Source organism: Gossypium hirsutum, chromosome A01 (assembly GCF_007990345.1).
Source record: "Gossypium hirsutum isolate 1008001.06 chromosome A01, Gossypium_hirsutum_v2.1, whole genome shotgun sequence".
Classification (NCBI taxonomy): Eukaryota; Viridiplantae; Streptophyta; class Magnoliopsida; order Malvales; family Malvaceae; genus Gossypium; species Gossypium hirsutum.
In genome coordinates this window covers 119,729,408-119,740,791 of record NC_053424.1, presented here as the reverse complement: position 1 = coordinate 119,740,791, position 11,384 = coordinate 119,729,408, and the positions used below count along the sequence as shown (strand labels likewise).

At 33.1% G+C, this 11,384-nt stretch overlaps 1 protein-coding gene and 1 pseudogene across 14 annotated transcripts; one reads left to right on the top strand and one right to left on the bottom strand.

Moving 5' to 3' along the window:
• Positions 1-154: 154 nt before the first annotated feature.
• Positions 155-6,536, bottom strand: LOC121203155 (U11/U12 small nuclear ribonucleoprotein 25 kDa protein). Of its 14 annotated transcripts, none has more exons than XM_041116214.1 (7): positions 6,182-6,477; positions 4,366-4,648; positions 4,129-4,234; positions 3,836-3,935; positions 3,321-3,499; positions 2,747-2,937; positions 155-584 (listed from the first exon to the last, which is right to left on the bottom strand). In XM_041116214.1, the coding sequence occupies exons 2-5, from the start codon at positions 4,583-4,585 to the stop codon at positions 3,404-3,406; spliced, it is 522 nt and encodes a 173-aa protein (XP_040972148.1). In that variant the 5' UTR covers positions 4,586-4,648; positions 6,182-6,477; the 3' UTR covers positions 155-584; positions 2,747-2,937; positions 3,321-3,403. The 14 variants fall into 14 exon arrangements, with proteins under 14 accessions (XP_040972148.1, XP_040972151.1, XP_040972167.1 ...); XM_041116217.1 differs by having other exon boundaries at positions 4,366-4,653; positions 6,218-6,477; XM_041116233.1 differs by having other exon boundaries at positions 3,330-3,499; positions 4,366-4,653; positions 6,218-6,472.
• A 364-nt stretch (positions 6,537-6,900) lies between these two features.
• On the top strand, positions 6,901-9,412 carry LOC107939676 (pentatricopeptide repeat-containing protein At2g01860-like; annotated as a pseudogene).
• The last annotated feature ends 1,972 nt before the right edge of the window (positions 9,413-11,384 follow it).

The following is an 11,384-nucleotide window of genomic DNA, read 5'->3' as shown; positions in this document are numbered from 1 at the left end:
TGGCTAAAATGACTTTCTTGTTATGAATTTTCTGATAACATAATGATAAATTTAACTTTTAATGATAACATAATTTGGCTTGGAAACATATTAATGAAATGATCGCATTTTATACTGTAGAAATCATCTCACATCCCACTAGAATAAACAATAATAAAAGAATTTTGAAAGCCTTAAATTTAATTAAACTAAAATTTCATGTATACTTTTACCTATTTATCCCAATTATTTGATACGTGAAAAAAACGCAAATGAGACTATCGTCTATGACAGGAAGAAGCTTTCCGTGGTCTCTCTTTCCACCGTAGAGAAAAAAAATAGTTAAAAAATTTACATCAAGCGCCACGGATCTCTTTTTCTTCTCATCTTTGCAACCTCGAAGTTTCCTTTAATGCGAGATAGTTGTTGTCTGGCTCCAATTGATCTCTTCCTTTTTCCTCCTTTTTTCTTTTAAATCTCATCACCCTTATTTTTTGGTTTTGTGATTGTGCCACTCTACTCAAGCTAGAAATTGCAATGGAGCGAAAAGCATCACTTAATTACTTTTTACTCTATGCCCAAGTCTTTCATTCTTCTTTCAAACCCTGCAATATAGAAAGGAAATCCAAACTAACTATAAAAATAATAAAAACAAGCAAAATTTAAATAAAATATAATTAATTTGAAAAACTATAAAATGTAATACAAATTTGTCTAAATACTAAAATTACCTCCTAAAATAATATAAAAATTTTATTAAAATAACTTTAAATATGAGAGTTATCAATATGCATACAATAATATTTACAAATAATACTTAATAATAAATTTCACAGATAAAATTCCATCATTACAAATATAACATATATAAAAAAGAAACAGCCATTTAAATGGCTGATGCATTGAGGTTCTTTTCTCATGGATTAGAAAAAGAAACGTTAGAAAAAAAAAAGGAAATAAATATGAAAGATGTTTTTATTTATTATATATTTAAGCCATTTTCATTCTCTAATTTTTTTTTTCATTCGATTAAGTAATTGAACTTTTAAAATGTATTTCCTCTTCTTTTATGGTTTATTGTAATACATGCATTCGTAAGCTTCCATAAGTAACTAGAAACAGAAATGGCCTTCATGTTTATCATAATATTTCATAAATGCTGCATCCTTATTCCTATTTTCCAATTACTTCTATTCTTCTCCCTGAATTGTATGTGATTCTATTGCACTTCAAAACATGCTCAGAAAAACCCACATAAAATTGGAAACATATTCCCACATACAAGTACTTTAGTACTAAAGAAAAAGAGCAGAATAAGATTCTTTAGAAAATTTAATAAAATATATATCCACAAATATAAAGGAGAATATAACCTAAACTTTTAAACTATAACGAGAAATGGATACAATTGTCTATTTAAAAACAAGTGATTTAAATTTATTATTTATAATTTTTAAATTATATTACATTATTTAATTGATAATTAGAGTTATTTACATATTAAATTGGATCAGGCTTGATAAATAGATGATATTTTGATGGACCTAACCTTTGAGCTTTTTTAAATATATTAATTAATTAAATAAAATTGGACCTAATTCAATAACTTTTTCTTGCAAAAAGCTACGACTCTTAACCATCAAAATGAAAATAGTTTACAGATTAATTCTTCTTGCATAAATAAAAACAATAAAATGAGAATTCAAAGTAGAGTGGGCACACTATTATTATTATTTTTTGGTAATGGATATGTTCAAAAATATTTTTAGGGTACAATCATTTCTCAAATATTACAATCATGATGTGCTCAGACCCAAATAAAATTGGGCCTATTTTTCCAGGCTTTCGCTTTTCTTTGGGCCTGTCTTATGTGTTTTTGCATTCTAATAATAGCCCAGTACAGTACTTTATTTCACAAAAAAAAACCCTAAACCAATGCCAGGATATCCCCGGAATGGGATATACTCACGCCGGAATATCCCAACTTGGGATATGCCCAAGCCGGGATATCCCTGGAATGGGATATCCCCACCCGGGATAAGTGCGACAAGTGATCCGGTCTATACGCAAAAAAATCTGAACCGAACACCAAAACAACCGAACCGGACACAAAAAATTCTGAACCGGAACGGAATTTGAAGGGGATATCCAAAAAATAGCTTATACCCGGCCGGGATATGACACGGATATTCTTCGGGCCAAACACAACAAGACAATTAAGAAAAAAATCTGTACCCAATTCAAGCTACGCCCAACAACCCCCAGCCCCAACAATATTATGCCGAGCAAGAAATTAAAAGAAAAATCTGACAAAAACTCACTGAAAATAAATGTAGAAAGGCAAAACAAAATTGGCTTTATAATATATTATATTTATCTGAGTGCAAGAAATTTTGTCGCTCGACCACCCTCTTCATGTTCAACAAGAGTGGCGAATTTGCAGTGCAAGTAAGCTGACACTCGCAGTAAATAAACAATTACCATTAAAAGAACTCCAGAATAAACACAAAATAGACAAGTAAAAGAACTTCAAACCCAACCTAACCAATAATTACGCGCATTGTAAAATTCCGGAAAGTCCACCAATATGGATATTGCCAAACTTCACAACCCCAGCAAACCCCAAGAAGTATATATTAGGTAATGCCCATCCCCCATAATACCTAAAGTTCACACATTTCAATTGCAGAAGGTAAAATTCAAGGCCTTTTCATAAAAGAATTAAAATCCCCAAGCTAAAACATATGAAAAAAAAGGGGTGACTTACAATTCACATAAATAATTGGAAGCTTCATGATTTCCACCGATAAAATGGTGGGAACTGGGGCAACCTCCTGACCCGAATGGTATTTCCAGAATGACTTCACTCTCCGATGAAGCAGGACCAACCATTTTTCACTCTCCTCAAAACCCTCCGACTTTTCCTTTTGCTTTGCTTCGAGTGATGAATAAATATATCTGAAACAAAAAACAGAGATGAACAGGCAAAGACAAAGGATCTATACATATGAAAACAAAACGTCTGAGATTTGTCATTCTTTTAAAAATCTAATTATTTGCTTTTTTTTGTTGATTTTATATATAAAAATATCATCATAATAAAATAATTTATATTTATTACTTAAATGTGTATTTATATACTATATTATTAAATCTATACTATATATAATTACACATTTAACTTTTCAACTAAAATTGTGGAGTCTTGGAGATGATGACATGATCAATTTATTTGGTTTTTGAGACTACGAGATATGATAAAGCTAATTTATTAAAAATTTAGTATTACAAGAGCTTTAAAATTTATTTAAAATGTCAACTAGAAATCAATGTACTTGTACCACATTTACTTTGCTATGGAACATTGTGAATTTGTGGAATGAGTTGGATCAGAAAACAGGGATGCCCGAATGATTGCATGTCATCATGAAAGCTTGCTCAGGCCATGGAAGAAACGGTGTTTTCTCCTCTTAGAATGTCTCCCAGAACCTTTTGAGACAACATAAGGTAAAAAATGTACCTGCAATACACATCATAACATCTCAGGAGGAGGAATTCTTCATGTTTATAATTTACATGCCGCCAGCTGCTAGACATTATAGCCCCAGTAATTGTAAATGAGAGCCAAATTTCTAGATCAATTTTAAGTTGAGATTCCTCTTAACAATATTTATAAAAACCTACTTGGGATGATGGATTCCCATAATTCGTTAGCACATGAATCTTGTTGATATTTGCAAGGTCAATGGATGTTAAGGCTCCAAGGTGAGATCATAAGCAGGAAATGAGCAATGAATGATCATAACAAAATAAAAAAGAACCATTTGCAGAAAAGTGAAGGGACCAAATACAACACCTGAGAATTATTTCGAACGCCAAAATCGTGAAGTGCAGCGTCATCATCAAGGAGCTTCCCATTGTGGTGTGCTAGGCAGCAATTAGCCCAAACGTGCCTCCTATAACCACAAACAAAGTAAACATTAAAAGAAAAAAAAATTAATCTTCAAAAACAGAACTTTATAGTAAATGTAATTGCTCTGTTTTTTTTTCTCTCTAATACATCAAAATGCCACCGATTAATGTGAGGATGGTTCTGGCCAAAAAAAAAAAATGTGAGGGTGGTCTAAGAGGAAAAACAAGATGATAAACCATGAAATGTGTCGATGACCCATCTTGGATTGCTCTAACTCGATCACTTTCTTCTTGATTGCGAGCTTCAAGTCTTTCACCGTGGCTGAATTCATCACTGCAACATCTTCGAATTCCAAGGAAAACCAATCCAAATAAGTACTGACTTTAATTTCAAACACAAATTCTATGTGGCTGAAGGCCTGCCTAGCTGTGCGTGTGTGTGTGTGTGTGTGTGTGTGAGCATATGAAGTGTACCGAAGGAGGTTCCATCTAATTTGAAGATAGAGATACACATGGCACTCCCCAGTTCAAGGTTGATTAGGGTATCAACATCGGACAAACTGGGTTTCTTAGGGACATCGGCGAGAATTGGATCATCAAGGAGTGCGGCCAGTGTTGAAAGTATCGCCACTTTCTTCACCTTTTTGCTGTTGTATCCCAGCACTTTCCCTTCCTCCTTCGCCCCTGACTCCATTCTTACACTATGCAGATGCTAGTCGCCCAAAACCAAGCAGAAAGGGTACTGGTTGCCGGTATCCTTCACTGAGTATGGGCCAACCCAAGAGTAAGAGCTTTTATTTGAATCGTACTACTCTTTGTTTCAAGTAATTTTACAAAAGAAATTAATTAAAACGTTGAAATTTTGGAACATTGCAATAATTGTTCTTTTTATTATAAACTCTTAATCATTGTTCTCTAATTATCAAACATTGCAATTTTTGTACAAAATATAAATAAATAAGTAAATCTTATGAAATTTATCATCTTCTAAAAATATGAAACTTTAAAAGAAAACTCTCACTGTGAGATGAAAAAAGGCAAATATAGTGTGAAAGAAAACAACACATATTTAACATCTTCTAATGCAACACAATAACCACTCGTTCTGGTGAACATTAAGAGAAGGTTAGGCTTGCCTACTCCCGAAACATACAACATGCACTACTCACAACTGAACATGGCATCGAGAAACAGTTAAAAACAAATAAATTGTCAGAAGAGAAACGCAAACACCATCAGCTTCTAAAGAAATCAAATAGATGAAAACCTGGAAAATGAGAATAAAAATGGATAAAGAACTAATCATTCCAAGAAAATGTCCTTAGCAAACATGTAAATGCCAGATGAAATCTTCAGCTTTTGAATAAATCAAAATAGATGGAAACCAGTGGAAAAATGAGGGTAATGAACGATTGCTTGCAACTAAATACAAAAATCCTACGATGGCCTGGTGATCTGTCCAATCAACTATCAACATTATGAAGGAGACCCTTAATTTAAATTGCATAAAACAGATGAAGATAGGTACAAAAGATGATCATGCTTTCATTAGTTTTTAAGGAGAATTACTATACAAACTTATAAAATAGAAACCCAATTATCTGCTGCCTTCAAAATGTAGGGTCAGACTAATAACAAAGAAAACCAGTAGAAAGTTACAACTACAAACTTAAATATTAAATATTCGAGATCCATTGTGCCAATTCGATATTAAAAAAAATAGAAACTTTGAAATTATAAATGAACGAACCATACCAGATCAAATTAGATTTAAATTAAATATAATATCATTGACTCACTGTACAAATACAATAAATATCGAATATTCCAGTTAGTACTGCAAGCAAGAAGACAACAAATATTATAAAAACATAAATTTCAAAGCATCAAGTTATTCAATATCAAAATTTAAGAATCACTATCAAAACACTACATTACATAAAAAAAACAAAACTTTCGGGGCTAGAATTCAACAAATCCACTTAAAAATCACTATCCAAAACCCTAATTATATATTTTTAAAAAAAAACAAAGTAGAATTCGTCAAAACTACTTCAATAACTCGAAACTAAATGCAGACTTTACCTTTAGCCGGCTGCGATGAATAAAACCCTAGGGGAAAAGGAAAAAAATTGTAAAAGCAAAAAGCATAGCAAGAATAAAAGGAGGAGCGGGTTTGTTTTATGAGCCACTTGCATGCCAAAAATGCTACTGAGTTATAGTTGTGTAGTAACGGGTTTGCTCTTACTTGAAAAAAAAAAAAGGAATGCAATTTTAATTTTGCTCTTACTTGAAAGCGATTGACTGGTGGACCGATGGTGACTACCTGACTGGTGAACGATGATGGTGGACCGTTGGTGACTGCCTGACTCGTGAACGACAATGGTGGTGGCCGTAGGGTGTTGGAGTGGAGAAGGCAAAGTTATTTTGTTAGGGTTAGGGATTTAGAAATTAGCTGTTACAAATTGGGGGCAGTGACCTGAAGAGGAAAAGAAAACTAAGGTGCCGGGCCGGGCACGACCCATAAATTTTTTATGATATTTATCCAATTATAGAAAATTGAAACTTGTTTTAAAATTTTAAATAAATTTTTATATTATTTAAAAAAATTCAATATTCCCCTTCAAAGTGTTTGGTTGATTAATAATATATGTTTTGATTCGTACGTTTTACTATTTATATAATAAATAAATTTAAATAATTAAAAAAAGCATTCAAGCTATAAAAGAAATTCACTTTTTATGGTTTTATCATTGAAGGTTTGTTGAAAAATATATTAATGTTATATTTAGTATTTAAATTTTATCCAATCTTTTTTGTAATATGATACTTAAAATTTTAAAAAGTCGATTTTGATTTTTAAGTTTAATTTTTTTATATTTTAAAACATACTCACGTGTAATTTATTTTTAAAAATTTTATTAATTTTAAAATATTTTAAATCTTACGTTAAATAGCCCTAAAATTTATTTTCTCCTTGTTTTTAAACCGTTTGTCATGCATTATCCCTTAACTTTATTATTAACTTTAAAAACTAAATAATCATATTTTCTCTTCTAACTAAATCAATTCTTAAGCAAAATACAATACTAAATTCTCTCAACCTCAAATCTCCTAGCCGTATCTTTGTTCTACCGACGCCAGTGATTTTCCGGCTTACTGCTCCCTTCCAAAATGATCCTCTCCTTCCCCTCTTTCCTTTGATCAGACTAGATTTCCAAGGAACTCCCCCAAACCCATTGCATTTCTAACCAGAAAGCTAGGATTCAACATCTTCTTCCACCATAAGGGGATTGTCAAAGAAGACACCTTTCCAACAAAGTCTTTGTCAATCGACAGTGGGTGAGACATCATTTTTTCTTTTATTTGCTTCCCTTCGTTTTTTTTTTAGTTGTTTCAAGTTCGTTTGGTTTCTAATATGATATTATTCTGGTTTTGGGTTATTGATTTTTTTTATTCTGGCTCTGTTGGATGTTGTGGGATTTGAGTGAGGGAGCGGTTGGCTTGGTGCTACTTTTGATTGAAAGTTGTTGAATTAAATTGGGGGTTTATTAGTCAATTCATAATCTTTTCATTTTTTAAAGCTTTTTCCAAAACAAACCTTGGTGCTTCTCTCGGGATTATTATGGTTTTGGGTTGTTGATTTTATATTTTGATTGATATGTAGTATTTGGGTGAAGGTGGGTTTGGTTTGGTGTTGGTTTTGATCGAAAGGCGATGAATTGAATGTAAGTTTTCATAATCTGTTCAACTTCAATTCCTTTTCCAAAAATCAAAATCTCCTCCTGCAAGTCCAGTACCTGTTTGCCTTACATAGTTTCCTTCATTTCAGCTCTCAAGCCCACAGCTGCATACTTTAAAATGCCTGTCGTCAGTGAGAAATTCCCGTTAGGTATTGGAGCATCTCCTTTTTTATGCACAAGGTTCATCCTCCAAACGAACGATAATACTAAGAAAATGGATTGCATATTCTCATCCATCACCACATATCCTATCATAACTTTGAGAGGAAAACTACAACAGAGCATTTGTGTTACTAACTTGGCGCATCCCAACACAAGAATTTGCTATAGCAAGCAACCCAAGAACCGCCGTTATCCGCGTCGCACCAAACTCCCTCCTGACTTTGGCGTTAACTTATTCTTGGAGAAACCTAGAACTGAAACCGACATGTCCACTGACACTGAACAAATAAAGTCAATTTACGGTCACAATAGTGATTCACCTGAAGAAGAAGACGACAAAGAAGATCATGTGAATATTGATCTCGCTTGGGAATCAGATGAGGTTGAAGCCATATCTTCACTTTTTCAGGGAAGAATTCCTCAAAAACCTGGAAAAGTAGGTAGAGAGAGGCCTCTTCCTCTCCCACTTCCTTACAAGCTACGGCCACTGGGATTTCCTATGCCAAAGAAACACGTTAAGAAGTCTTCTGCTGGGGTAAACTCATCTCGTGCTTCTGTATCACAACAGTTATATAAGAACCCAGGCTTTCTTATTGGCTTATCTAAATAGATTAAAGACCTTGCTTCCGATGATGATGTGTCTGCAGTTCTCAATAAATGGGCTCCCTTTTTGCGTAAGGGTTCGTTATCAATCACAATTCGGGAATTGGGTCTTATGGATCTTCCACAAAGAGCTCTGCAAACTTTCTGTTGGGCTCAGAAGATGCCTCACTTGTACCCTGATGATAGGATTTTGACTTCAACTGTTGAAGTATTGGCTAGGAAGCGTGAATTAAAATTGCCCGTCAACTTGGAGAAGTTCACGAGCTCGACCAATCGTAGTCTGATTGAGGCAATGTTGAAAGGATTTGTTAAAGGTGGAAGCTTGAACCTTGCATGGAAGCTTCTTTTGGTTGTGAAGCAAAGTAAAAGAATGCTGGATCCAGGCATTTACGCAAAGCTAATATTGGAGCTTGGAAAGAATCCTGATAAACACATCCTTGTAGAGGAGTTACTGGGTGATCTTGGAGAAAGAGATGATTTGAATTTGAGTCAGCAGGACTGTACAGCGATCATGAAGGTTTGCATTAGGCATAGGAAGTTTGAGATTGTGGAGAGCTTGTTTTACTGGTTCAAGCAATCAGGGCGTGACCCCAGTGTGGTGATGTACACAACATTGCTTCATAGTCGTTATTCTGAGAACAAGTACATGGAAGCATTAGCTCTGGTTTGGGAAATGGAGGCCAGGGAATGTCTCTTGGATCTTCCTGCTTATCGTGTAGTAATAAAGCTTTTTATTGGCATGAAGGATTTGGCAAGAGCAGTGAGATATTTTTCCAAACTCAAGGAAGCGGGTTTCTCTCCAACATATGATATGTATCGTGACTTGATTAATATGTATATGGTTGCAGGGAGGGTGGGCAAGTGTAAGGAGGTTTGTAAGGAGGCCAGTATGGCGGGTTTTTCATTAGATAAACGTACCTTGTTAAATTTGTCAAAACTTGACCCTTTTCTTTTTTGTATCATTACATCTTACAAATTTTTGCCCATCAATGTTTAAATCAAATTTAATATAACTTAGTTGGGATTGTTTGTGTGCTATTATGTATATGATTTGGAAATGGATTTTGATTGAAATATTCAGGCAATATCTAAATGCATGGCATGGTTGGAAGTAGGTGTTGTTTTATATTACGTACACCCACCACCGGCAATGGAAAACATCATTATTAGACAATGCCGAGTTGATGAGCAACATGCGGGGGACTACGTACACCAACCACCGGCCTTGTTGTGGGATGTGGTAGAGCTTAAGTGTTGGTCTTTTCATAGAGATCGTTGCTAAGCTCATTGGTGCTCTTTTATTTCTTTAGATCGTTCGTAGTCGTGCTATTATCAATAACAATAATCAAACATATTCTTTCTTCCGTTGGTGCTGGAACTGGTTATATTGGTGTTGCTTGGGCTATCGAGTGCATGAGCAACATATATAATTACTATATTTTTAATATTCTTCCATCAAGTTCACTATAAAACAAGTCTAATTTGATTTTCTTTATTATTTTGAACTATCATGTCTATCAACTAATAATTATTTGTAGATTAAACAGAGATTAAAATTTAAAAGTTAAAAATATCTCAAAATGTACATAATACTAATGAAATGATTTTTTGAATAGAAATTATTTAAATGACAATTGCTTTAAGAAAAATGGAACATCATTTTAACGCAATCATATATAAGATTCGCTTTTAGCTAATTGTCCATTTGTTGCAAATATAAGTCAAACATTACATTTTTATTTCCTTTATTAGGAGCATACATAACCAAAAGCTTCATGCTCATATTTTTATCTTATGATCCTTACACTTATAAATTGGTCCATGGTTTTCCTTCATTGTTAAACACTTAATCATTCAACATAATCATCTTAAATATATCATCCATTTATGCCTCAAATGTTTATAACACATTCAATACTAATTTACTCATTTATTCAATTTCTTTTCATCTTATTAAGTTTATAGCTATTAGTAAACTATAGCAAAATGATTCGGATACACGAGGTCCCATTAGAGACAACCAGAGAGAACTTAAACACAAATCTAACCAAGCATACAAGAGTGCATCGAAGTGCAAAACCTCCCATCACATGAGCACATAACTGCAAAACCTCCAAATACACTTTAGTGCACCAAAGTTCAATCCTGAAGGCATTAAATCATGATAAAGTGTGCATCTAAATTCCTATTGGTATGTCAATCTTATCCTATCATTCTATTAAATTTACTAGGGCAAATTATATTCATAGATAACTTATATCTATTTAGACCAACAATATATTTATTATTTATAGAGAGACGTATTTAAGGTTCATAAAAATCAGAGAATGTTTAGACAATTCTTTATCTAATCTCACATATTTAATGCTTCGCATATACACACAATTACATATTTTAGCACAGGCCATATAAACATTCTCATGATTCTCATTATAAGTTCAACAAGCTGAGGGTTACAAATTAATTTATTTAGCAACTTTCACATAGCCAATTCCGAGAAGGGTCATTATAAACTCATATATATAGTCAAACCTTCATTCATATGAGAAGACACATTTCCACGTATTATGATACAAATGGTTATATTAACATATTTTCCTCGTTGATAACACATTTCACATAAATTCACATATACTAAATCAAGCTTATTATCATTCTATGACAATTAAATTTCACCAGCAGATTACTAATTAATATTGAACTCTATGACTAAGAGGCTTATTAAACCTTAACTTTTCAAACCAATTGTTTCCAACATTTAAGGCCATGGAAACTTCCAGACATTCATTCACTTAATCATAATTCACATTTTATTACACAATTTCATTCAAATTCCTAAACATGTTAGTATAGGAAATGTAGAATAATCCATGAGTATTTATGTCGTGCCTCAAACTAATGCATAAAAGACGCCACACATTATTGAGATAAAATCCCACAAATACGCAAGGCTAACACTGAGTAACAGAAACCCATCATCTTGCA

Bases quoted from the DNA above. Each gene is read 5' to 3' on its own strand.
- LOC121203155 (XM_041116196.1), bottom strand. From the start codon at position 4,585: ATGGAGTCAGGGGCGAAGGAGGAAGGGAAAGTGCTGGGATACAACAGC. The intron at 4,235-4,365 runs GTACACTTCATA...TGGAATTCGAAG, and splicing joins ATTAGATGGAACCTCCTTCG to ATGTTGCAGTGATGAATTCA. The intron at 3,500-3,835 runs GTGTTGTATTTG...TGTGTATTGCAG, and splicing joins GCGTTCGAAATAATTCTCAG to GTACATTTTTTACCTTATGT.